The sequence below is a fragment of the Blastomyces gilchristii genome (genome assembly GCF_000003855.2).
Source record: "Blastomyces gilchristii SLH14081 genomic scaffold supercont1.1, whole genome shotgun sequence".
In the NCBI taxonomy this organism is placed as follows: Eukaryota; Fungi; Ascomycota; class Eurotiomycetes; order Onygenales; family Ajellomycetaceae; genus Blastomyces; species Blastomyces gilchristii.
In genome coordinates this window covers 6,833,230-6,860,416 of record NW_003101682.1, presented here as the reverse complement: position 1 = coordinate 6,860,416, position 27,187 = coordinate 6,833,230, and the positions used below count along the sequence as shown (strand labels likewise).

At 37.8% G+C, this 27,187-nt stretch overlaps 5 protein-coding genes across 5 annotated transcripts; 1 reads left to right on the top strand and 4 right to left on the bottom strand.

The window, feature by feature from the left end:
* Positions 1–71: 71 nt before the first annotated feature.
* BDBG_00734 (glycolipid-anchored surface protein 5) lies at positions 72–1,902 on the bottom strand (the record flags this gene model as incomplete). Its single annotated transcript, XM_031720008.1, has 8 exons — positions 72–412; positions 501–807; positions 885–1,022; positions 1,081–1,163; positions 1,229–1,439; positions 1,516–1,528; positions 1,645–1,684; positions 1,776–1,902. The coding sequence occupies 8 exons, from the start codon at positions 1,900–1,902 to the stop codon at positions 72–74; spliced, it is 1,260 nt and encodes a 419-aa protein (XP_031575987.1).
* A 1,910-nt stretch (positions 1,903–3,812) lies between these two features.
* On the bottom strand, positions 3,813–7,453 carry BDBG_00733 (actin polymerization protein Bzz1). The gene is made up of 6 exons (XM_002629441.2): positions 7,115–7,453; positions 7,019–7,045; positions 6,371–6,898; positions 6,240–6,320; positions 4,989–6,174; positions 3,813–4,906 (listed from the first exon to the last, which is right to left on the bottom strand). Exons 1-6 carry the CDS (start codon positions 7,157–7,159, stop codon positions 4,512–4,514), a joined length of 2,262 nt encoding a protein of 753 aa, XP_002629487.1. The 5' UTR covers positions 7,160–7,453; the 3' UTR covers positions 3,813–4,511.
* Positions 7,454–7,676: 223 nt separating this feature from the next.
* On the top strand, positions 7,677–10,823 carry BDBG_00732 (ATP-dependent RNA helicase DBP5). Its single transcript, XM_002629440.2, has 6 exons — positions 7,677–8,095; positions 8,184–8,373; positions 8,447–8,938; positions 9,001–9,238; positions 9,296–9,496; positions 9,576–10,823. Exons 1-6 carry the CDS (start codon positions 7,999–8,001, stop codon positions 9,849–9,851), a joined length of 1,494 nt encoding a protein of 497 aa, XP_002629486.1. The 5' UTR covers positions 7,677–7,998; the 3' UTR covers positions 9,852–10,823.
* A 322-nt stretch (positions 10,824–11,145) lies between these two features.
* On the bottom strand, positions 11,146–13,045 carry BDBG_00731 (TAM domain methyltransferase; the record flags this gene model as incomplete). The annotated part of the gene is made up of 11 exons (XM_031720007.1): positions 11,146–11,382; positions 11,493–11,844; positions 11,928–11,958; positions 12,020–12,045; positions 12,132–12,156; positions 12,263–12,395; positions 12,475–12,519; positions 12,709–12,715; positions 12,775–12,828; positions 12,893–12,930; positions 12,998–13,045. 11 exons carry the CDS (start codon positions 13,043–13,045, stop codon positions 11,146–11,148), a joined length of 996 nt encoding a protein of 331 aa, XP_031575986.1.
* A 563-nt stretch (positions 13,046–13,608) lies between these two features.
* On the bottom strand, positions 13,609–13,794 carry BDBG_16185 (uncharacterized protein; the record flags this gene model as incomplete). Its single annotated transcript, XM_031724187.1, has 1 exon — positions 13,609–13,794. The coding sequence occupies one exon, from the start codon at positions 13,792–13,794 to the stop codon at positions 13,609–13,611; it is 186 nt and encodes a 61-aa protein (XP_031575985.1).
* Between the last annotated feature and the right edge of the window lie 13,393 nt (positions 13,795–27,187).

The window sequence follows — 27,187 nt, the reverse complement described above, 5'->3', positions numbered from 1 at the left end:
TCGAGAGAGTTATGTAATGAGAAAAGAAAAGAAAGAAAGAAAGAAAGAGCCCCCATCCAATGTATGTACGACTAGTTCATCAGGAAGAAAGCCGCAGTGACCATCGACATCGACACGACGGCATATCCGGGGTGTAAGCCAACAGCACCGTTTCCTTGCCCCCCGGAACCCCCTTTGCCAGTCTTGCCGTCTACAGCACCAGAACCTGGTTCAGCCGAGCCAGATGATCCGGTGCCAGCGTTTTGGCTACCAGAACCGCCTAGGCCAGGACCTTTTCCAGCGCCTTTCATGACATATACCTTTGCCGGCTCAGGGATGGCAGGCAGTTTATCACCATCAACATCCCAGCTGGGAGCGTTCTTCTTGGGGCATGGGCTGGCTCCACCGGCCTCATTATATCCACCGTCACCGGCTGGGTTCTTGGCGGCAGCGAAAGGCTTTCTTCAGCGTGTCGAAGTCTTTGCGAGTCTTAACCTTGCCGTCCTTAAGTTCAACCAAACCATAGTTATTGGGCTCCTGGGAATATTCATAGGCGAGACCACCAGAGTAGACGCTGGTCATTTTCTCGGAGTACAGAGCCTTCACTTCGTTCCACTCGCGTGTGTTCGTGTTACAGCCGTACTCCGAGAGGAAAAGGGGCAGTCCATACCCGGAGAACAGCTCGACTTTTTTGTCCCAGCCGGCCTTCTCGAAGGTGGATGGGTCACACCAGGAGTAATCGTTGAAAGCAAAGAAATCGCTGCGCTCGTCATCAGGACCGCAGTTCATGTACTGCGCCATCTGGAGACGGTTGGAGTCGACATCAGCCTGTTCAGAAGTGAAATGCATAGTTAGCACTGGGAGCACCGTTCCGCTCTATATCATAACTTCTACGTCATCCATACCGCAGAGTAGCCAACAGGGACTTCTCTCAAGCCCTGCTTACGGATAAATTGGCGAATATCACGAGTGACTGCTTTGACGTAAGGGGCGGTTTTAGAGGTAGGCCCATCGTTGATAACCTCGTTTCCGGAGAAGAAAGCCTGTAGTCAGCCATTAGCAAGCTGGCAGAACTCAAGCTCCGTTGCTGCTTTAACATACTAGAGTGTTGTCATATTTCGCGAACATTGCGACGGTAGCAAAGACGTTCTGGAGGTATACGTCATTGTAGGAAATCTCGGGTTCTATTGGATATGTCAGAAAAATACAACTATGTTCGGGTTCAGGCCAGGGGCAGGGAAGGATCTACCCATGCGGTTAATAGAATACTTAGGAGTGTTGACATCGAGGACAAGGTAGATGCCGGCATCAGCCAGAGCCTGCATGCACTCGTCGTGGTCCTTGCTGTTGTCGACAGTGTAAATGCGGATAGTGTTCAGGCCCAGCTCCTTGAATTTGGCGATGTCTCGTTTGCATACCTCAGGATCAGCGATGGGATCCTTGACCTTGGAAGCTCCTCCCTGTGAAATAATTTCAGCAAACACAATCCTTGCTTTAGATACTGGGGGTTCAAGGGTCCGTTTAGTCTGGACTAACTGGTTGATAATCGCTATATAAAGCAAGATATCAGATTAGAATGTATTTCAATGTTTTACTAACCAGGGACAGAGATGAAATGGAAACAAAATCGATATAAAACAAAGGGTATTTATCTAGGTGACTTACACTCCGCGTATATAAAAACGCCTGTTTCCCTGCCAGAATGCTATCGAACAAAAAAAGCACAGTCAGTATACCGCCCCATCTTGGGTATTAGGTCCTGGCCATGCCAAAGGTGGTGTGGTTCGAAACATTACCATTCCCCTTGACTGTGACAGGAGTGATTTTGCTCTCTCTGGCCTGGACATTGCTGGCCACACCAGCGAGAGCAGACGATGCCCCGAAAATGGCTGCCGCCAACGCAGACACGGCTGTGGCTTTCATATTGGAGAGAGGGGATCAAGTGTGCGTAATCCGTTGTGATAGCTGTCAATGAGCAGGTTTTTCTTTTCCTTCTCCGCGATTATATTAACAAATGTCCTAATGAGAGACGGAAGATGTTTTAAGTAAAACTTGTATATCAACGAACGAATCGGAATAATATCGAAATGGAACAAAAGGCTACACCGGAAAGAACGACGGGTATAGACCTCTCTTACGAACGATTGAATAGAACAACGAAGGAATGACAGAGAAAGAGAGAGAGAGAGAGAGAGAAAGGAGAAGGAAAGGAGAAGGAAAGGAGGATGGATGATGAGAGAGCAAGACAGTGACGCTCAAAAGCTGGCCAGCGAAAGTGAAACTGAAGGGAAGCAGGGCAGCACGCAAAGTTGGTTGCGTAATCCCACATAGTTATCAGCAGCTCATTGGGCTGACTTGCTCCAGGGACTGGGTTTTTGAAGGCCATTGAAAGCCAATTTGGGACGGGATATCAGTTTCATTGGCTTGTGAATATGGGATATCTGCTGTTGGGTTTACAGCGAGCTTAGCATTAGCCTTCTCTGCAGGCTACAGGGCCTTACAGGGCCTTACAGGGCCTAGCTGGACATGAAGCCGCCCTAAGACGGCCCCAAAGGTTTGGTCAAAGCTAGGGCTTGTTTTGGAAGAGAGAGATCACTATCTCCCCCGAGGAGTTCTCTGGATTCCTTAACCGAACCCCTGGTGCGGTGCTGGAAACTTCAGCGGGAACTCAATTCTCCACTACCAACTCCACTCCAAGATCCATCTATGACATCTAGTTATCTCCGCCTCCACATCTACACCAACTACCAATCAGCAGTCAGCTCTCTAACAAACAGACTTCAAGAGAAGAGAATAGAGATTTTCATTCACTGAATACTCTCATACACAGCAGAATTGAAGATAAATGAGAGAAGCTGACTATCTGATCAAAAAGACTGCAGATTGAAATAAATAAATCTGTTCTCTCTACTCATCTATATATATATAGCACTAATATAAATACAGATAGAAAAGATTACTTTATAGAATATCTCAGCCTCTTTGAAACATTTCATGAAAACTCAGAAATATCACTATATATGTAATATTCAGACTGTGAAGCATATACGATAATATCTTATATTAAATAATATTAAATAATTTTTCACTACAGAAACAATGATGAGATAGATAAAACTCTCACTTATTTCAAGATATTAAATTCTCAGACTGAACAGTATTCTATATATATACACACACTTCTTATCATCTCTAATCATATACAGAGTAATCTTCAAAACAGATAAAAAAATAAAATATAAGATCTCTCTTTTTCTATATATAATCACATTCCCTTAATTATAAGAAGAGAGAAATAGAGATATTAGCAGACGTCATTAATCTATCTCTCTGTCTCAAAGAATATTTCATTTATCATTTCATATCTGCTTCAAAGCATGTAGAAGTATATGTAACTCTGCTGTACTGCTGAATCACCGGCAAACTAGACATGCGCTTTGCAGGTGATATGTGTAATTCATAATAATATTAAAGATCCATATATGAATAAAACACTGTATGTAGCCTGTGCAAAAATATCAAAGCAAGAGACAACTTCTACAGCCATATATATAGAACCACACACTTCCAGGAATTTCGACAGGTGTATAGTTTCCACTATTCACTATCCAGGGTGCTTTGCCCTAGCGTGACGCCACCCGGTCCAACGATCGTCTCGATCTTCGTCGCCGAAACAGCTGCAACCAGCCACTGACGCCGCGGGAGAAATCGTGGCCCTATCGCCCGGCACTTACGTGGCTACTGGCCACACACACACCCTGTTGTGCGGCCTGTTTCCCGAGCTTTTACTTTTGATATTTTCTGTTCTTTTTTTTTTTTTTTTTTTTTTTTTTTTTCCAGATCAGAGTTTTTTGTATTTATTCGAGCCCCTTTCTTTTTCTTTTTGCAGATGGCCCTCTACCTTCGCGGATAATTATTGGATATGTGTGGTTATAAACATGAGACGATACGGATTTCTAGTGGCAAGCAAGACACAGGGCTAACTCCTATTATGACTTTAGCTACTAAGAATAAGGGGGTTGAAGCAGAACAAAGAAGAGCAGAAAAGAAAAGGAAACTGCCTGGGTACTCGCAAATAGCCCTATGCCACTGACAAAGTAACTACAAAATGCGTCAAAAAAAAAAAAAAGAAAAAAAAAAAAAAAAAAAAAAAAAAGAAAAAAAGAAAAAAAGAAAAAAAGAAAAAAAAAGGGGGTAGGAAAAGGGTTGCTAGCTTCTTAGAATTTTCCATACGACAAACCACTGCCATAGGAGGAATCAGCATTCGATGGGGTGGTTGGGGACGACATCTGAACTGCCTTCGTAAAATACATCTTGAATGTTGCTCTAAAATGCGTGAGACCAAAAGAAGAAACGTATAATATAAACATCCGCAAGTAAGCTAAATGATATGAAGGGTAAGATGATAAGATGACAAAAAAATAGAAAACTCACACCATTCCGCAAAAGTTTAGTTCATCCCAACAGCAAACCCATCAACCCTTTCAACCAAATCCTCCCACTCGAAAAAATATAAAATAGTTAACTCGCCCTTACACCTCCTCAATATAATTCGCAGGTACGCTCTTCGTCTGCCCGCCTTTCTCAACATCAGACCACCCATTGCCACTATCCCGATTGACAAGCACAAACCTATCCCCCTCCGCCATGCTCCACTCCGCATCACTGCGCGCTTCATAGTCATACAGCGCAACCACATATTGCAGCTTCTTAGCTCCGCGCTTCGGCGCCACCGCCGGACCGCGCCGTTTGGCCGCAACGCTGCTCGCCAGAGACGCGCTCGAGGTTGAATAGGTGGATCCAGGACGGTCAGCGAGGCTGGGTCGTGGTGAGAAGGCTGGTGATGGGGTGGAGATGCCTTCAACGTAGGAGGCTGGGACGAGGCCGGTGAGGGCGCCCGCCCGAACGCGCATCCAGCCAGACCCGTCTATATTTTTAACTCTGTTAGAGGTTGTTGTATGGTTTTGAGGGGGGAAGGAGTTGGAATCGTCACGGGGAGAAAACATTACCATCTGGTTCAACAATTGTAACCTCACGGCCGCCTTCAACTGTAATCTCATCCTCGCCATTGGCCTCGTATGGGTATAACATTTTGCCTCTCGCTTCGCTTGATTTTATGGATAAGCCACGGCTGCGGCCTCCGCCCCCATCCGCGTCTCCTTCGTTGGCCGGAGGAGGGGGGGCACTGATGTATTGTGCGGGTGGGGGAGCAACAATTCGGTTCCTTCGGGGTGCTGTAGCCGGCTTCGTGGTTGTTGCTGGAGCAGATGCTGGAAGTTCCGTTGGCCCTTCGGCCACCTGTGGGGTTGAGATTACGGATGCAGAGCGCGCTCCGCTAGCGGCGTATCCTGAGCTTAGCGAATTCATAGTATCTCGGCGGCTCAGTGCAGGCAGCTCCGAAGCACCATTTGTCGGTGCGGGGACATCAATTGAAGGTGCTGAGCTGGCTGCTTCTTGTCTTTCTATTTTCAGTTTCTTCTTCTCTTCCTTAGTCTGCTCACCAGGGCATTCCGCTGGGACCTTCATTTCGCATTTGCTGTGACAGGTGTACCCACAATCCCGACAGTCGAACCCCTTTGCCGATAGCCCCCAGATTCTCTCCCCACACAGATCACAATTGGTGGGAATCTTAAATGTTTGTGATCGGAAGTTGTGGTTCTCAGCTCCAAAGGATAAGTCGCCGACAACAGATGTTATAGTTGAAGTTTCAACTTCTGCTGTTAATCGTTTACGGTCCAGAAGGTGAAGGTCTTCTTGCATGGCAAATATCGCCCGAACGACCTCCGCCTCATCCCTCTTATCCCTGCCATCGCGAATGCTTTGCCGTATCTTCTTTGCATTCTCAACCTCTCTCCTCTTCTTATCTGCTTCTACCTTTAGTTCTTTGGCCTGGGCTTTGCTTTTCACGAGTATATTTCGGAGGAAGACCTTTGCAGTCTCGTCAGTGATCATCGCGGCGTCGTCATGCCATACAGGACTCGGCTCAAACTGCACATCTGCAGGGTCTTGCCAATTTGTCATGTTGTGACGAATAAACATGGTCGAATCCAATCTAGGTTCGTTACGCGGAATTTCAGACAGCAGATGGGAAACATGTTGCTCGCATCTGGTCAGGGTGTCCTTTTCCAGTTGGGCAGCCAGCGTCCATATGGAATTCAACTTCGAAACTCGGGTTTCATTGAGATCTTGTAATCCCTATCGTGACAATGGTTATTCAAGATTGTTCATTGGTATTCGAAGGGTGGGGATAGTTCCCATACATTAAGTAGTTCCGGGATATATTCATAATAGTATTTCTCTTTTAGTTTATTCGCTACGTTTATAGAAATTAGATACGTATTCTATTATCAATTAGCATGCACTCACAGACGGCTTGGGAGTTAAATCATACCTTCACATTGTTCATTTCAAGAGTCTGCTGTTGATAAGCCATTTGCGCCTTCTGTTTCCCGTGATCAAAGGAAGATTCTGTTTTCTTCCGTCGGTTTTCTACCTCTTGACAAGCACCGTCATATTTACCCTTTACTTTCTTTAAATCGCTATATGTCGCATCTCGTTCCTTCTCCAGCCTGGTCGAATACTCAACATGGTTCTTTCGGAGTTCCTCGAACCGTGCGGCAGCTTGCTTTAGAGGTTCAGCGATCTGGACGACCAAGTCTGAACCGAAGCGATCGCGGTCTGCCGCTTCCGCCTCAATAGCGGAGAGCTGTGTGGTCCAGGTTGTCAATGACGCAGATTCTAATGAGCCTGGAGTCAACGCTGGAGTATCTCCCACGCTCAAGCTACTCGACTTTTTGGATTTGCGCTCATGGTATTTTCGACATAACCCGGTAAGTTTTGCAGCATACTCTTTCTCGATAGCGCTCCGTTCACGATAGAACTGCTGGACCTCCTCGAGCCATGCAATACCATTTGAGACCTACACGTCGTTGATTTAATATCCTGGAACGAAAAGCTTTCGGGGATTGTAAGGGGTTGCTATAAGTGGAACGTGGGCGGGAAGGGAGATGCATCGGAATGCGGGGAAGGGGAGGCGTACCCAAGCGTTGACTGGTTTGAAAGCATCCTAATTTAATTAACAACAGCTATGTGAGCTTCTAGACTTATTTCAACGACGCCAGCGCAGAGAATATACCCTCAATTCAGACCCAAACTGTGGAGCAGTATCAACATTCGTCATGGTTAGTCCTTATCCAGCTCCATTCACGGCGCTGCGGAGTGGCCAGGGCGCTCTCGTTGGAGATGCAATCAAGGGGAAATGTAGGCTCTAGAGTGGGGTATAAGGAGGACTCGTGGCGGTAGGCTAAATCAAGGAATGTAGAATAACAGGAAGAAGCATCGGATAGAAAAAACCACCACTGTTCATCAATAATGGTTAGGTGGGTTTATTGTCGTTGGTGTCAGCGATAGATACGACATCCATATCCCACCATAACCCCAACCCACAGAGCCGAGTCGCTCAGCCCCTCTTCAGCCACAGTTGCGGCCACTTCCCCGGCCCACACTAGTTTTATTTGGGACTAGTGTCCTTCTGGAAGCAGCAGACATTCTACGCTAGTAAAATTTAGACTGCCAAGCCCGCCAATATACTAGCACAAAGACGGTCTAGCGTGTAGGCTTTCTGATGATGACTCAGCAGCATCCCGATATCGAGGCAGCAACCTTGGGAAAGCTTGTTGTTGACCTTGCGACAAAATATTTTCCTGGCCCAGCGACGACGGTGAAGAAGGCCACATCATCTGTTGTTATAAGCATAGATTTTGATTTGACATAGCAACGCTGATATACCCCTCCTTATTTGCACCCTTATTTCCTTCCAAAGCTTTACCGTCATAGCCCTCGCTGGACTACGCCGCCCCTCCATCCGTCTCAAGACCCCTCGTCAAACTTGACCTGCACCCACCAAAGTTCTCTACCCTCTACGCTTAGACCTCTATTCCGGTTTTTCGCGTCTTATCTACGGTCGCTATTTATTATTGATTCATTTTAGTCCTAATCGACTTTTTTCCAAATCTGAGAATGGCGTCAGAAACCCCCTCCGGAGGGCCTCTTGAGGCCCGCATCTCCCGAGAAGAACCCAAGACAGATGCCGCTGCTCCTTCTGAGCCTGCTGCTGGTAATCTTCCCTATATCTTTTACCTAGAGATCCAGTCGCAACATTCCCTGTTTTCCGTTTTGCGTCATTGTTGACCTTTGCGACATAGGGACCACCCCAGAAACCCCCGCGACTACAAATGCCCCGGTTGCGGATGCCCAAACAGACGGAGCTTCTGCAGATTTTGGGGGATCTCAACTACAAGAGCCTGATTACTCAGTCAATGTCAAACTGAGCGACTTGCAAGCGGACCCAAATAATCCTTTATACTCGATTAAAAGCTTTGAGGAACTCGGGCTGTAAGCTATTTTACTCCCCCCTTCACCCTATCCACTCTCTATTTCCGGATCTTATTGTTGCCGCAAAATACAGACATCCATCGGTTCTCCAAGGTCTACATGCTATGAGCTTTCGTCGCCCCTCCAAGATCCAAGAAAAGGCACTTCCGCTTCTCCTGAATAATCCCCCAGCGAACATGATTGGTCAATCACAGTCCGGCACAGGCAAAACTGCCGCATTCGTCCTGAATATCCTGTCCCGTCTAGATCTGTCTCCGCAAATGGAGCTCGCACCCCAAGCATTGGTACTTGCGCCCAGTCGTGAGTTGGCTCGCCAGATTGTGGGCGTTATCCAAGTTATGGGATCATATGTGGAAAAGTTAAAAGTTGCTACCGCTGTGCCCATGGAGTCAAGTCGCAATCAAAGAGTTGAAGCCCCTGTTGTGGTGGGCACTCCAGGAACTGTGATGGATCTTATCCGTAAACGGCTATTCAATACCCAACATTTAAAGGTGCTCGTACTTGACGAGGCAGACAACATGCTGGACCAACAGGGTTTGGGAGATCAATGTATCCGCGTTAAGGGGTGAGCTTCCGCACTCCTGATCGTTCTTATATGTCGTGTTCTCTTGACTAACGTGGATACAGACTACTTCCAAAAACCATTCAAGTTGTGCTCTTTTCAGCCACTTTCCCCGATCACGTAGTTCGTTACGCCAACAAGTTTGCGCCAAATGCAAATCAGATTACACTCAAGCATGAAGAGTTGACAGTTGAAGGTATCAAACAGCTCTATCTCGACTGTGACTCCGATGAGCACAAATTTGATATTCTGGTGAAATTCTACGGCCTTCTTACAATTGGCTCATCAATTATTTTCGTAAAGGTAACATGTTCCCCCATACCGTACACGTCTTCTTCCGAATACTAACCCCGAATATAGACGCGCGCTTCAGCAGCTGAAATTGAACGACGCATGGTGGCTGAAGGCCACACCGTTGTGTCCCTCACTGGTGGTGTTGAGGGTCAAAAGCGTGACGAAATAATCGACAAGTTCCGCCAAGGCGACGCCAAGGTGCTCATTACCACGAACGTCCTGGCTCGAGGAATCGATGTACAGACAGTATCAATGGTTATCAACTATGTATGTTTCCAGAGCGGGTGCCCTGCTTTTCTCCCTCTCAGCAACATACACAACCAATCATACTAAAACGTAAAAACAGGATATCCCTGAACTCCACGCTCCGAAAGCTACTAAGCGTATTGCTGATGCCCAGACGTATCTTCACCGCATTGGTCGTACCGGCCGCTTCGGTCGCGTTGGCGTTGCCGTGTCCTTCGTTGCTAGTAAGGAAGAATGGCAGATGCTTCAGGATATCAAGACCTATTTCAATACTGAAATCCAACGCGTGAACACGCAAGATTGGGATGAGGTCGAAGATGTGGTAAAGACCATTATCCGAAGCTCGAGAGCCGGATCTAATTTTCAACGCACTTAACTATCGACCTTGTAAAAAGTCGATAGGGAGAGGAGAGCCACCCCAACTGGTTGCTCGAATTTTTTTCTTGCTCCGCACATTTTCCCCGCGACTATAGTTTGCATTTCGTGACAGCCCGGCCAACCCCCTGAATCGAACTATATAATCCCCCCCTAAAACATATCACACACCAATACTTTTCAAGAGAGAATGGAAGAATCTGCATTATGAATAACTGCTCCCCCTACACTAAATTTCTATCCCCTTTGTTTATCTTCTGAAAGCCCTCTTGGTACTCATCCGCTTACCCTAATGCCTCTACGAACCAAAAAGTCCTTCTCGCACGTTCCCCAACACCACCAACCATACCATATGAGATGAAATTCTCAACGCACTCTTGCTTCAAACCACTGCCCTTACAGCGACCCCTTACAGCGACCCCTTTCTCTTCCCCTCAAATGTCAGATAGATATTTACAAACGGCCGTTTTTTAAACCCTTTTTCATCTACACCTCCAAGAATAGCAGGTGGAAATTAACGATAAATGGAAAGGGGAAAATAAATAATTGGTGAATAAAATGATACATGAATATTTCAAGAATGGTCCGAACATCTAGGCACGGCACAGAGGACGTATGTCGAGTTTGTGGCATTGCTGCATATTCGAGCCGGTTAATTATTCCATCCAATTTTCGTACTTCAAGTTGGCTTTCCTTCTCATCGGATGAAAGGCGCTATCATATACACACGTGAGTATAGAGTTGGCTGATGAGGGTTTTTTGTGGATGCACATATTATTGTCCTTCACCTGGCAGGATATGGAAATGCTAAACTTGTTAATACGACCTATGTTGAATAGGTGGATGTAGGCACACACTAATTATCGTGGACAAAGTTTACTATAGAAATAGAAATAGAATATGCGGACCTCGACAGACGTAGTTACATATGTACTCCACTCCATACACAGCCACATAAATAGACAGCAGAAAGTAATAGGCATTAGGAAACAGGGGCGGACAAAAAAGGAAAGATGTTGCAAGCCGTAGAATTGTAGAATGCTGGTTATCATCATATCGCATCATTACATCATTACGTCATTGCGTTGGTGGCCGTCAATGGTGGAAGCAAAGGAAATAAAATATCTCCCCACGTCCAACGTCGTAGTACCTATGTAAGTCAGGACGGGGGACAGCAAAATAATTAAGCTACTTCAATTCGGCAAATTATCAATTGCTGGAAATAAGCGGCTTGCATATGCATGACCCAACACATAAAAGGAAACACACAATCCAATCAACAAATCATTATTCAACTAATCCACGACTTTCTGGCCATATACAAAATGCACCTTGGTATAGAAATGGATGCTACGATCCTTTAGATCCCTCCGGACTCCCGCCAGAAGGATCTCAACCTCCTCTGGCTTCCAGCCCAAGACACGTATCAGAGGCGCGTATGAATACGCCCCAAGCGCTTGGAAGATTTGTAGTTGATGATAACGACCGAGTTCCTTGAGCTTCTCGTCTTTGGGCCAGGGGCTGAAAGGTAACTGTTGTTTTCGTTAACCAAAAGAGAAAAAGAAACAGAAACAGAGAGGGAAAGGGAGGGGGGCGCGGGGGGCGCGGGGGGGGGGGAATAAAGTCTAGTCATCCCACTTACAATACGTTCCTCAGCCTTAACATTCTTGAACCCAGCTTTATTCATCCGGTCTTCCCACGTAGACGCAGTTGACATAGACTTTCCAAATTTTTCCGATGCCTCAATCAGCAGATTCCTCCATCGAACAAGATCCTGTGCTTTCTTGAGCGTCTCGTCGCCGAAAATGTTAACCTCGATACTCTGCATTTCTAACCAGCCGTTCGGATTGAGAAATTTGTGCGCTTGTTGGAATAGCCTGTCGTGGTCCTTGATCATACCTTCCATCTCGCGGGCATGGATGAAGTCGAACGGTTGCGCGTACGACCATGTAGCTTCGAAATCGTCTACTTCGAACCTGCAGTTCGGTGGGGTCCTGTGTGTTGCTCCAATTAGGCAATGAAAAGACCAATCGGCAGAAGGACAGAATTCAAGATTATCCTTGTGGGAAATATATACCATGTTGGCTGGATAGGGCTTAAGTCATTTCCTATATTTCGGTGTGAATTAGACTGAGAGCACATTTTATCACTCAGGACTTGGATACGAACCGATAACTTCTGCAACCGGGTGACCACTATTGTTATGCTCCTATCAGATAGGTACAGATAGGTACAGCGGCGTAGATGTTTAAAACGAAACGGTGGGCAGGGTCAAACATACTCAGCAAAGTCAATTGCCCATATACCTACATTCGACCTCGCCGTCGTTAGCTGCCATTCAAAAAGTGGGATAGTCGCAACTAAAGGAAACTGTGTTTGCCGGATAGGATTGGTAAAAAGAGGGAATAACACCTGTGCCAGTCCCTAGGTCAAGAACCCGTCGAACATTGTCAGGCACTGGGGCTAGGTAGAGTGCACCACCCAGAAGAGTTCGATATATGTGGTGATTCAGGTCCATGCGGTCTTGTTCTTGCTCATCATTTGGCTACAGAGAGGCCCCTCTCATTAGCCTGGTTGCGAAGGTTACGATAATGGCAGAGGATTTTCAACCAGAAAATATTTACCAGGATATATTCCCCTTCTTTAAATGCGTGGTATCTTCGCCCGTTCTAAAACGTCACGTATAAAGATCGTGTAGTTAGTATAGATTTCTCTCGAGGCGTGTCCGAGGTCATTGACAAACGCTGGTTACAAGGATCCGGTTTTGAAGTATGATATAACAAGATCGATATCTGGCATAGACTTTCGTAGACCCATGGGTATTCTGGTGTTCATGAGTCGAGGCAATATGCACCAACCTCATATCTAATAAAATTAGCTTTTAGAACAGTAGTTATGAGGTGTCCAACATATAGACTACGTACTTGTAGTTCCTGATACTGGATGTCACTGAAGTGGTGTAACTGGCATCACCAAGTCTTCAAGAGGTCGAGTTAGCAGTGCATATATACGCCAACCTGACTGCAGTTTCATAACACTCACGAGCCTTCATAGGCCGAATCAGTATCGGATGGATTTTCCTAACGGGACATTTGGAAGTCATAAGTTTAGCGACGCTTTTGCTGATGATTGGGATATGTATAGTACCTCAGCTTCAATCTCCCGCGGATCGGCAATTGGATGACTGTGTGCCATGGTGAGCTGGAAAAATGCCTAGTGGTGCGATGTCTCGATATGAACTTTTGAAAAGGTAATTAATTATTAATTATTGTGATTCTTTTCCGTCAAAGAAAGAGCAATTTGACAGAAGGGCAGACGAGGGACGTCGGGTAAGGACATAAGCCAGAGAATTTATACAGCATCGTCCCCGCCATCCATCCCTGGATTTCTCCGTTCAACGGCGCTCTGCATGATTGTTTTTTTTTTTTTTCTCCATTTTCTTATTCTTTTCTTTTCCTTGCTTTTTTCTTCTTGGCTTTTTCGCCATATCCGACTGGCTCATCACCCCGTGTGCTCGTGCGATGATAGGCCGTGACGCCTGCTCCGAAAAATAATGCACGTTGATGTCTGAAATGACTCGCCTGCATACACTAATTTCTGACCGATGCTCGCGGCTATTCAATCCCGTGTTCCCCATGGCCTAAACCCAGCCGGTTGTAGCTGAATTTGGCGCGGCATGCATCCTGCACTGCAGCAGATGCAGACAAGGCAACGGTTCACGGCTCTCACGGTTCATGGTCTCTGGCCTGCTGTCTTGATCAGCGGGTGGCTGTGTCCTTCAATTTTTGTTGTCCTGGGATAAGCGCGTAGATGAGGCTTCCGGCGCTCCAGCCAGAGCCACCATGATGCGTAGTTCTTAGTGATTGGATTAGCTTGGTGTAGAATGCGTTTAGTGTGAAGTGATCTGTCACAAAGTTGCAGAGTTCGGGCACTAGCTGGTGCATTTTGTACTCCCATTTGAGCTCACCAATACAAAAAGCACTTGTTGAAAACATGAATATCTTTCAACGATTCAACTTGAATAACAATGATATTGGAGAAGAGTATATGCATACACTTAGAAAATATATTTCAAGCTTAATATTTTAACTAAATTTTAGTGTGATTTTCAATTTTTCTAAATAAAAAGTCAAATAATCTGGTGAAATATATATACATACGTTAGATTTCATATCCTCATTAACTACTAATAACTATCTACACAGATTATGGGTAGAATTGTCCAATAAGTATCTTTTGTATGGTAAACTCCTTTTTCGTTACGCTGATACTCTCACTCAATAATGAGGGCAGTGAGTGGTCATCGCCTCTCAATTTCTCAAATCACACTATCCACCGCCCTTTGACTATAAACAACCTATCGGACTCGAGAATCTTAAGACATTTAACACGATACTGCCTCTCGTCTGCGCTACTACCCGGTTCCAGGATCCATACTGGTAGTTATCCCATTTCTGATTAGTAGGCGGTTCGGCGGGGAGAAATTTATGCACGAAAAATACAGGAGCTACATTAAACATCGTAAGTCTGCATGACAGTTGTTGTTCTTCTCTTGGATTGAAGGACGTCGGAATAAGCTCCATACCGGAAAAACGTAGACTTATTATACGACCGGATTATGGTTGTTCCACTATTTCAATTGGTGACACCATCGCCGAACTGTAAATCTTAATATAATGGTGAAATCACTGTGGAATCATCATAAACAAGTTATGAACAGGAAAAAATCATCATTATATTGACAATGTCACTGATTTCTATCTCTCTAACTACTAACTTAAAAAAACATCTTCTTCACTGATATTGATAATCTCTAGTGATAATTCAATTCCTTGCAGATTTTCTGTATCATTTTCTATTCTTTCTCATCATTCTCTGTCACCTGCATGTTCTTGTTCTTATCAATGTCAGTGAACTTGAGAATTCTGATTGAAGTTTTCTCAGAGAGAGAAGCAGAGTCAATACAATATTTAGACTGAGAAATTTCTGAATATTCACAGATAGTTTGTTTACTTATCTATATTATCATTATCAACTTCTGTATATATAAATATGAAAAGTATTTTACTGATTCTAACTTACATTTTTTTCATCACAGAAAACATTCAAATCAGAGCTGATTATCAGAATCTCAGAGAAGAGATAGAGAGAACTAGCAGAAGTGACAGCAGCAGCAGAAGCAGCAGGAGCAGCAATAAGACAGACAGCAGAGAGAGTGAGAGAAGCAGCATCAGCAGCAGAGACAGTGACAAGATAAGCAGCAGAGACAGTGAGAGAAGCAGAGAAGATAGAGAAAGTGAGAGAGAGAGAATTATCAGCATTATTGACATTGTCAGACTTCTTATTCTCATCAGTATTTTATCAAGTGTTGAAGAACATTCTCATCTAGTTTAAAATTTCATATATTTTTACTGCAATGTTGAAGACATTTTAATTTATCTAATTCATTGTGTTTATCAGATATACTATTACCTGATTCTGATCTTTCATATGATAATTAACTGTCATCAGAATTTCATACTGAACTATCAATTTGAATTTTTCAATCATTAATTTCTTCTACTTAACTGTTAATTTAAACTTTTCAATCACTATTTTCTTCTACTCAACTGTTAATTTAATCTGTTCAATATTTATTATAGCTTTTTACATCTCAATTCTGATCTTTTCAGTGATACTGATAATTGTATTCAGTGATTTGATTATAACAGTCACACTCTTCATTTTCTGATAGTATGTTCTAGTCTTCTTGATTTGTTTAATCAGATTCTTCACTATCTTTAATATTAATTTCTTAACTGATTTCTTGAAATCATCTGATGAAGTAACATAAAAATCATGAATTCAGACCAGCTTGTTAACATACTCTTTTAATTCAGAGAAAAAGATTACACATTTCTTTTTATCATGATTACAGTTCTTACACAGCTTTGAGCTTTTCTTCATCTTATCATAAAAGACTTCAAGATAACAGAGAAAAATTTATCTGATACAGTGTTTATATATAGTCTTCTTATCTGACTGCTTCATCAGAGTATTCTACTAGCTTATCTTCTTCTCCTGAGCTTTTACAGCAGCTGCATGTATATGCTTTGATATTTCACTAGTTATTTTTACTGCTGTTATTATTACTGTTATTGCTGTTGTAAATTACTGATATTTATGATATTCTGTGAATAAGATATCTTGAAATCAGAACTTGTCTTATTAAAGCTTTCTATTACAGCTGACAGAATACTAATCTTGCTGAAGATGAGAAGGAGCAGAATGAACAGAGAATGATTTTCACAGTATAATATTATTATATAAAGAAGAAAGAAAGAATGAAAGAAAAAGAAGATAATAAGTTATTCTCTTTATATATGTTATTGATTCATCTTTATATATTATTATATAACAGAGTGATTGTTTTCATACTTTATCTCTGAGTATAATCAGTGAATCTGATAGATTTCATCTATATCTTATTTTTATAATAAATATCTTCTGCACAGACTATTGCTGAATGAATTACAGCTATTTTGAATATAAAATCATTTTAATTAACTGAGAACAAGTGTTTAATACACTATTAGAAATATATCTACAGAATTTCAGATGAATAAGAAGATTTTCTAATACAGTGAAATCAGTGATTCTGCTGTAGCTATAACTATAATTAAATACAAGATAAATGATATAATAACTTTTATCAGTGAATATCAAGACAGATGTATTCTAATGATATATAATAAAGTATATATTAACTAATTTATATATAAAATACATAGAAAACTAAATATATTGAAATAGAAATAGATTGTGTCAGAAATCTCTATATTATCTATCTTTTGCTGAAAGTATCTCTGAAAATTTAATCTTTTTTCATATCTTCTTTCATGCATCTTTCATCACACATCTCTTTTTAACTATTAAGATATTCTGAATCACCTCTGCAAAGTCATCTCTGATAATTTCTCAATATTTAGAAACATCACTTATCAGATCTTAAAATATTAGAATATTTTATCATTGCATTATAACTGCAGTGAAATTTTTGTTTATATCAGTATTATCAAACATTTTGATCTGAGTTGTCAGATTGACATATATCTCTGTTTTTGAAATCAGTTTCTAGTTTTTGAAACAATTTGAATTATGCTAACTTACATTTCATATATCATTGTTCTCACTCAGAGAATTAATCAAAGTCAATAACTTCTCACACTCAATAAAAAATCAGGAAGAACTTTTTGACAGTGAATAACTTATAAAAGTAATCAAAGATGATTATTTCTTTATAATAATTATACAAGCTGATTATCTCTGAATGTGGCGGGCTGCGCCCGATCAATCATATAGACTATTCCATTACACTCCATAGATTCTTCCATTCCCGATCGCCGATCCGCGGCCGCTACGAACGCGCGTAGCGTACGCTCCGATTCTCGGCCATTCCTGATCACTGATCCTTGGCCGCTATGAACGCGCGCATATTCTTCCGCCCTGAAGCTCCACCACATACACCATCACATACATGTATAAATATTCACCTCAATTGCTGATTCTCACACTTTCTCTTTCTTTCCTTCTTTAATGTTTTTATCTTTGTTATATAAGATCTATATATTATACTGATCTAATCAGTGTAGGCCTCTTATACTATAAAAATGTTCATTGTCTTCTCATTAGAAATGATTATTTATTGAGAGATATCTGAATGTGTAACAATACATAAGAAATAGAGAAACAGTTAAATAGTTAAGTGAATATCAAGTTCTCAGATAGAAGCTTGCTCATCAGTCACTCTGACTCTGTAACAAGATCTTATAAAGAGAATAAGATTTTACAAGAGAATGTCAGTGAAAGACCTGAGAGTTCTGACACTCAGATGTATGAAAATATAATTACACTTCTTCAGATTTCGCAGTTATCATATATCTAATGATTGATATAATCATGTCTAACAATAATATAAAACTCTCAAATATGAGTATAGATGTAATGTCACAGTGACTCTGAGCAATGTTGAAATTACAACAATAATAAATAGCTGATATGTATGCAACTCAATAACTTTAATATAAAGAGATTCAATGATTAACTCATGCAATTTCAACACCTACAGAATCAAATATAAAAGTGCTGAAAGAATACTTAGATACTTCTGTATATTTCAATACTTCTGATCTCACTCTCTACTCATCATAGAGAATGAAAATGCTTATGAAACTGAGTGTAGATGAAGATTTCATCAGTTCATTAATCAATCAAAGTTGATATATCAATAAATAATTGAAGAATTGTATGAAATAGAAGTTTCATTCATGAATGAAAGTATGTGAATCAGCATTGTGAACATCTGATAATATTATAAAATATCTTGATATTCTGTTCTAAGACACTGCTATATAATAGAAAGTATTAAATTAATTACAGAGTGTCTGACAGAGAAACACTTCTCTTATAATATTTATTCCTGACTTTAACATCAAGATTATAGAAGCAGATAATCAATCTTGAGAGAATTAAATAAAGATTAGCATGCTCAAGAAGACATTGACTTTTAAACTCTTACAGACTCTTGTAAGTGTAGATGAAGATCAGACTTATAAAGACTTCTGCACACAGCTTCAGACATTGAATGACTGTCTTATCAAGCTCAAGAGTATACAGAATAGTGGCAGAAGATGTTATATCTCAGTCACTCATACATCTGTACTGAAGAGAAGTAACAGCAATAATGCAGATATCATGAACTGAATAGATTCAAATGTCTATGCATAAGTAAGAGTTTCTGCTATTTGAACAGGCTTCTGAGTTTCTGAAATCACTTCTGAAGAAGTTACTGATTGATGATAATATAAAGTATGCATTAACTGTAACTGATCAGAACACATTGCTTTCAACTGCTGATCAATCTATGTATCTTCATACTTGAGAGAAAGATCAGTGTCTTCTTATTTAAAGAATGAATCAGTGTCTGTTCACATCAATCATGTTACATTAGACAAAGATTCAGAGAATAACTATAAGAATGCTCTGATGAAACAGGAAAAAGATTAGCTTCTATTCAAATTCATAAACAGAAGCTTGAAGAGATTAAATGACAATAATTTAAAGAGAAGATGACAATGAATGTGATTCTTGTATCTACTGTGATTGATAATATGTATAATATGAAAGCCATGATAGACAGTAGTCTATGTCACTATATAATGATAAAATCTTCAGTTACAAAATGTTATAATCTTCAGTGTATCTCTCTATTAAAACCCTGACTTCTTACAGAATTTAATGATTCAAAAGACATTTGTATCTGTTATATAATGAAGCTGATTATAGATGTGAAAGAACATTAGTATAAAGATATCTATACATATAAAGTTGATAATCTTGATTATAATCTTATATTAGAACTTGTCTGACTATCTGAACAAGACATTTTATTGAATACTTAAAACAGAAGCTTGATATTTTCTAACAATGATAGAGTTCATGAAGATGATATTCATAAGATCATGAATCTGACACAGATCTCTGTCAATGTGTATGAAATACTCTGAAAAAGAAGTCATCATCAAAATCACTGACAGAGTTACTGATAAGTTCACTGACAGTAGAATTATATATCAATCTATTTCATTAGTCTGACTGATATTAAAAAGGCTCTAGAAAAGTTATTCTGTGTTATAATAACAGATTCTTATATAAAACTCTCTTAATAATATTATAAATATCTAGATATCTTCTGATAAGATAATATTATAAACATATCTCTCTTATGAGATTCTGAAGTGAATCACAGTATTAAGTTAGAGAAAAAGAATAATAAGAACTCTGAACTGTTATAAGACTCTCTTTATAACATATTCTGAGATAAACTTCTTCTTCTTTGAAAGACACTCAATAATCTGTTAAATAAAGAATTCATATATGTTAATAACTCTTTCACTGCAGCCTCTATTCTCTTTACAAAGAAATCAGATAAAGAACTCTGATTCTGTGTAAACTACTGAGATCTGAACAGATTAATAAAGAAAGATTGATATTCTTTATCTCTTATCAATGAAACTCTAGCATAGATTGAGTGAGCTTAATAATTTATAAAACTAGATATCATTGCTGTATTTCATAAGATTTGTATCACTGAAGAAGATGAATAACTTACAGCATTCTGAACATATTATAATCTCTTTGAATAAATAGTCACACTCTTTGAACTGACTAATACTCTCAGTATATTTCAGAAGTATATTAACTGAGTACTCTGAGATTTTCTTAATAAGTTTGTATCTACTTATCTGAATGATATTCTCATCTTCACTGATAAATTCAGAAAAGAATATTAAGAACATGTGTGAAAGATATTACAATGACTATAAGAAGTAGAACTACTGATAGATATTAACAAGTATAATTTTAAAGTCAAGAGTATTAAGTATCTGAGTTTTATTATAGAAGCTGATAAGAAAATTTAAATAAATTCTGAGAAAGTCTCTATCATTCTTGAATAAGAAGCTTTATATACTGTGAAAGATGTATAAAGCTTCATTGAATTTGCTAACTTCTATTAATGATTTATATAAAACTTCTCAGATATTATAAGATCACTTACAGATCTTACTAAGAAAGACTCAGTATTTTAATAATCAGTGAACACTGAAGCTGCATTTATATAAATGAAGAAGATATTCATTAATATCTCTCTACTGATAACATTTGATTCTGATTATGAGATAGTTATTAAAGCTGATTTCTCTGACTATATAATAGATGAAGTGATATTATAATATAATGATAAAGATATTCTATGATTATATGTCTTTATATCTAAGAAACTGAGTTCTGCTGAATACAATTATGAGATCTATAATAAGAAACTTCTTATAATTATACACTGTTTAGAAGAATAAGACTCTGAACTCTGAAGTATCTCTGAATTTGAAATAGTTATAGATTATAAGAATCTTAAATACTTTATAACTATTTATAAACTTACTAAATAATAGATATAATAATCTGAGTTTCTAAATCACTTTCATTTTATAATATACTATCATTCTCACAGTCAGAACTCAATGATAGACACTCTCTTATAATGAGAGTAAGATATGTTATTCAATATAACAGATACTCACTGAATGAACTAAGAGCACTGACTCTTGAATCTGAAGATACTAGTTAATTAAGATAAAACAGCTTATAGCATTATATATACTTCTCTGATTAGAACTGATATTAATATCTTCACTTTCTCTACACTGAATAAACTGTAGTATATGACAGCTCAGACTGATAAACTTCTTCAGACTCTCACTGAAGCAGTATATTAAGAAGCACTCTGATTTTCTTCAGAACTATGTATAAGAATTGATATCTCAGAATATTCAATTAATAATAATAATACTCTATAATTCTATAAATGATACTGAGTCTCTCACTCTGAACTCTTACACACTCAGATAATATAAGAGATGTATAATTTATATATAACTAATTATCTGAGCTGTGAATAACTGTATAGAATGATCTTCTGAGAATTCTACTAATCTGAGATATTAAACAGTATCAGATGCTTTATCTGAAACTGTAATTACTATTCTTCTATTATTTTATAAAAGAACTGTAGAAAAGATCTACTAAAATCACTTAATATTTCTGATAGAATCTGATAAGATGTAGTAATTGACTTTACTATTAATCTATCTAAGAGTAAGAATTATAGAAACATTCTGATCATTATTAACTGACTAAGTAAGAATATAATATTGAAATCTTATAATAAGATGAATATTAAACAAGTTACTGAAGTCTTCTTATAAAGTTTATTCTATCAGATATATAAGTTACTGAGATTAATAGTATTGAATTAAAACTGTTAATTTATGAGTACTCTCTGAATAAGAATCTATCAAGTTCTCAAGATTATATACTATCTGTTAATTATCTATCACTCTGAGACTGATAATGCATTAGAATGAATAATTCAGACTGTAAAGAATTATCTTTATAAGTTCTGTAATTACTTATAAGATGATTAATATAATCTTCTTCTACATACAGAGATCACTATTAATGATCAAGATACTGTTTTAACAGATATAAGTCTGTTCTTTCTTACATATGAATATCACATGAAAGTGTTAAATCTTCTAAAGATTACACAGTTCACACTGAACCTCTGCAGTCTGATTCAGATTGCTGATAATATAGTAATAAAGCTCTGAGATATCTGTGACTAAGCAGAGATCTTCATAATAACTATAAAATAAGATTAAGAAGATTAAATTAACATCTGACAAGATTCTGCAGAGCAGTATAAGATAGAAGACCTTGTAAAATTGAATCTCAAGAATATATGAATCACATGTTCATCTTATATACTAGACTACTGCTATGTCAGATATAAAGTGATAGAAGTTCTAGATAGTTATAATTACTATCTTGATACATTATCAGAGATTCATAATGTATTTCATACAAGCTTACTCTGTCATACTATCACTGATCTGTTTTCTTCTCAGCTGACTTCTGACTGATAGTCATCAGGCATCATAGAAGAAGATAATGAGCTTGAGTGAGAGATTGAAGATATTTTCAATGAGAGATCTCACAGCTGCAGCTGATAATATCTTATGAAATAAGTCAGTTATAATCAACTGATCTAAACTCTGAGTTCTGTATTATCTGAAACAGCAGTTCTTGACTGATGAGAACTGCTTCTGAAAAGAAGGGACTAATGTGATGAGCTGCACTCAATCAATCATATAGACTATTTTATTACACTTCATAGATTCTTCTATTTTCAATTGCTGATTCATGGCTGCTATGAACGCGCGTAGCGTACACTCTGATTCTCAGCCATTCTCAATCACTGATCCTCGGCTGCTATGAACACGCGCATATTCTTCCACCCCGAAGCTCCACCGCGTACGCCATCACATACATGTATAAATATTCATCTTGATCACTGATTCTCGTACTTTCTCTTTCTTTCCTTCTTTAACGTTTTTATCTTTGTTATATAAGACCTATATATTATACCGATCTAATCGGCGTAGGCCTCTTACACTGAACTTGTTCTGCTCTTTGTCTTTTCTCATTGAACATGATTCTATATTGAAATTAAGTTAGCTAACTTGATTACAAAAGTTTAGATTTTTCTAAGATTTCTCACTGAATTCTCATCAGAGATTTATAATCTCTTATCAAGAATTTATTATATCTCACTGAAAAGTTGCTATTTTACTAAATCTAAATACTTGTCTTCATTTTCTTTAATGATCTTGATTTCCAGGTCTTGACTGTGTTCAGCATTGTTATTCTGCTGAATGAGAATATATACAATATTTTATCATCAGTTTTGATTATTTTCATGACTGTCTGATTGAGATTTTTCTTTGTGAAGAACAGAAAATATATTCATTTGATCTCTAGCTGCAGATATTGCTCTGTCAAGCAAATCTCCTTCTCATACATTTCAGTGTCAGAGTGTCTAGTTCTCTGACATCTTCTTGATGAATTGCTTATTAGTGAGAAGTTTGAGTTCTTCTCACTATTCTTCTCATCTGTTGAGCATTCTTCATTGATGTCATTGTGTGCCTGCTATGATTAAGAAATGTTAATATTGAATTTTCTTTGAAATCAGTGAATTGTCTTATTAAATCTACTAGATAAGAAAGTTCAGAAAGATCTAGCATATCAGAGTCAATAAGAGTATTCATTTTTGAAATTAGATTGAAATTCTAGTCAATGAATGATACTGATTTCAGAAGCTTGCAGAAATATAATCTTGAAATAAAGAAAATAGTTTGATTATTAATATTAATTTAATATAGATTGTTACTGATTACAGCTCTTATTAATATACTTGTTTTCAGTAATTTAACCTCATCTCTTTATTTCATCAAGATCACTCACTCACTTTAATCATATCTTTTCAACTATACAACTTGTTTCTACAAATCATATCAGAAAGTAAAATGTTATGTCTGTTTAATTGAAATCTGAAACACTATCTGCTATCTGTCTCTAGACAAGAATTCAGAGATGATCAATCAGAATTCCAACCTCAGAGCTCTCTTTTCCCAGAAACTGCAAATAAGAATTTCACTGACAGTGATTCAGATAATGATGTTTCTGATGAAGAAGCATTGCTATTCTCAGTACATTTATCACTTTTAATATCTTATTATTATAAAAACTAACATTGTCTAAAGACAGAGTCATATAACAAGAATGCTGCTGATAATATCAAGCATATAGAGTGACTTTTGAAAGCAGATGCTGAGAAGAATATCTCAGAGAATATTCTAGAAAATATCTCAGAAAATGATGATTAAGAAGATTCTGACAAGTCAGTCACTGAAGATATTACTATGAAAGATACTGTTATCAAAGATATTACTACTTCTGAAGAGAAGAAAGAAAGAAGAAATAGAGAAACAACAAGTTCTTGAAATACAGAAACTTGAAAAAGCAAGCAAGATTCTTGAAAAGCAGTGTCTGAGTGAGATGAATGAAGAAGTTCTGTTAATTCTTCATACTCAGGCTAGACAACTACAGGAGGTGATCAAGTTCAAACTTGGAATTTCAAACACAGTTCAAAAAATATTGAAAATTTCTAGTATAATTAATGACTTCTCATCTTACTCTTCTTTCTCTTTTTCTACTTCTTCTTCTTCTTTGAATTAGAAGAAAACATATGCTCAAGCAGCTGAATCTGCTGTCTCTAAACCTGCTATCTCAAAACATGCTCAAAATCCTGAGAAAACTGAGAAGAATAATGCTCATACTTCTATTCATAGAAAAGTAAAGAAAATAATGTAAAAGAAGAAAAACTTTCAAATCTTCAGAAATAGAAGACTTATTCTCAAAGTCTCAAACCAGGACATCTTGCAAAGGAACAAGCTAAACTCAAATCTCATTTTCAGAATCAGAAATGAAATTAATCAGCAGTTTTTTTCTCAGTTAAATGACTGATATTGAAGTTCAAAAATCAGTTATAGCTTTAATTAAGTCATTCTTCTTTGAAAACTCTATCATTCTAACTACAATGTCTGAATTCAGTGCAGAATTTCTTATTCAGAATGAGAATCTCTGAAAATCAGCAGTAGAATCTTTGTTAAACACAATAATTCTATCTGAGAGAGATGAAAAGTGAGACAAATTCATTCTTCATGATATTTCAGTTGAAATTTTTGACTGTGAAGAAGAAATGCTACTTCTCAAAAATGAATTAGAAGAATACAACTCTATTCAACTGAGAAAAGAGCCTGTATAACTAAATTCAATTAAGTTCAGATAAAGCAGAAGAAATGCCTCTGTTCTAGTATATATAAAGACACTTGAACAGTCAAAGATCTCTGAAGTAAGAGTAGCAGATTTGAATATGAGAGTTCAAGAATACAAAGACTCAAGAATGAATCTCAAAGCTTAAATACAGTGTTCAAACTGTCAAAGATATGAATACTTTGCAATCTCCTGTTTTAGAGACTCAAAATATACATTCTGTGCCAGAGATCACAAAACTAGTGAGTATAAATGTGAAACATGCTCAAAAAGAGATAAAATATGTCAACATACTTTGCTTAAATGCTCTAATTACAAAGAAAAACATGCATCTAGCTCAAAAGAATGTATGTTTACTTTAAGAACTCAAAAGAACTGGAGAAAAGATGAAGCTCAAAGCAAATCTAGAACTGAAGAGAATAGTCAAGCTAGTAAACTCACAACTGTAAGCTTAAAAAGAAGAAACTCTTAACTATCTAAATCTTCAAACTTCACTTCTTCAGTTAAATGTAAACAGAATTTGAATTCTCAAACTTTTATTAAGATTAAAGAATTGAGAAATGACTCTGATGATAAACTAGATATAATGCAAGCAGTTGAGATTTCTACTTTTCAGAATAATTATAATCTACTATCTGATAATAGTGATTAGATTTTACTCTACTCTCTTTTAATATAAATATACAATAAAAACAACAAAAAAAGTTTCAAAACTCTTTAAAAATCACATTTATTCAAAATAATGTAGATGGAAACTCAAATTGTATTTATTCTTATCTTCAAATTGTATTTGAATAAAAAGTTAATTTTATACTGTTTCAGGAGCTGAATTTTGATACTGAGCAAAAATATGTTATTTCTCATTTAAGCTACTACTGCTTTATACCTCAAAAGTCTGAGATAAAGTCAAGAGTAGTGATCTATGAAAGAAAGAGATCAAGATATTAATTTAATCTAAGATTTAATATTATGTCTGACCCTGATATTCTGATGAGTGATATTATAGATAAAGAGAATAAGTTTGATACTATACAGCTTATAAATATCTATAATGAAAAGTTATTGAAGAAAAATAATAATATCTGAATAATTAATAGAGAGTTTCTGAACATAACTTTATCAAGAAACTCTATAATTGTAGGAGATTTCAATACACATCATCTCTGATAAAATTCAGAATGTAAAAGAGTAGTAAGAGCTGATAATCTGATTGAATGAATCTTTAAGCATTCAATAGATTTAGTTAACAAGTCTGATCAACAAACATTCTTTAGAAAAGACATGAAATAGAAATCTATTATAGATCTAATCTTCATATTATAAAATCTAATGAAAAAAAGACTTGTAAACTGGTTTATTAATTCAAATGAGACATCAGAATCAGATTATGAGATTATTCAATTTAATATTGAACTGAGTAAGAAATAAATGAGTGAAAACTCTCTTCTGTCTAATCAGTTTAACTTTGAAAAAGCTGACTGAAAGGCAGTTGAAGAAAGTATAAAACTGTTAAAATCTGAAAGACAGAGTGAGCTATATTGAAATCCTGATCAAGATATCTCAAATGAAATGCTTAAGAATAGAGTGAAGCTCATTACATCTATTATTCTAGTAAGTGTTAAAGATAATATTTCAAAGAGAAAGTCTTCTGAGTATTCAAAATCTTGATGAAATGAGAATATCATATCTAAAAGAAAACAATTGACTACTGCTAGAAGAGATTGAAAGAATAATATAATTTCTGATAAAGAGTTCAAAGCTGTCAGAAATGAATATTTTTCAGATATTAAAAGAGCTAAAACAGACTGCTGAAATAAATTTCTTGAAGAAGCATAAGAAAAGAAAGTTTTTAAAGCTTTTAACTATATTAAAACAAGAAGTGTAGCAAAACTTCCAACCTTAGAATATGAGTTTCAGAATGAATCATATACAGCAAACTCTTTTGAGAAAAAATATCAAGCTTTTATAAGAACTCTCTTTCAAACTCATCAGATTCAGATTCAGAGAAAGAGAATATATCACTTCTTAACTCTATTAATGAAATGACTGAGAATGACCTGATCT

Coding starts and splice junctions, on each gene's coding strand:
- BDBG_00733 (XM_002629441.2), bottom strand. CDS start 7,159: ATGACGAATGTTGATACTGCTCCACAGTTTGGGTCTGAATTGAGG. Junction 7,046..7,114: donor AGTTTGGGTCTGAATTGAGG/GTATATTCTCTG, acceptor TAATTAAATTAG/GATGCTTTCAAACCAGTCAA. Junction 6,899..7,018: donor TCAAACCAGTCAACGCTTGG/GTACGCCTCCCC, acceptor AACGACGTGTAG/GTCTCAAATGGTATTGCATG.
- BDBG_00732 (XM_002629440.2), top strand. CDS start 7,999: ATGGCGTCAGAAACCCCCTCCGGAGGGCCTCTTGAGGCCCGCATCTCC. Junction 8,374..8,446: donor AGCTTTGAGGAACTCGGGCT/GTAAGCTATTTT, acceptor CGCAAAATACAG/ACATCCATCGGTTCTCCAAG. Junction 9,239..9,295: donor CATCAATTATTTTCGTAAAG/GTAACATGTTCC, acceptor CCCCGAATATAG/ACGCGCGCTTCAGCAGCTGA.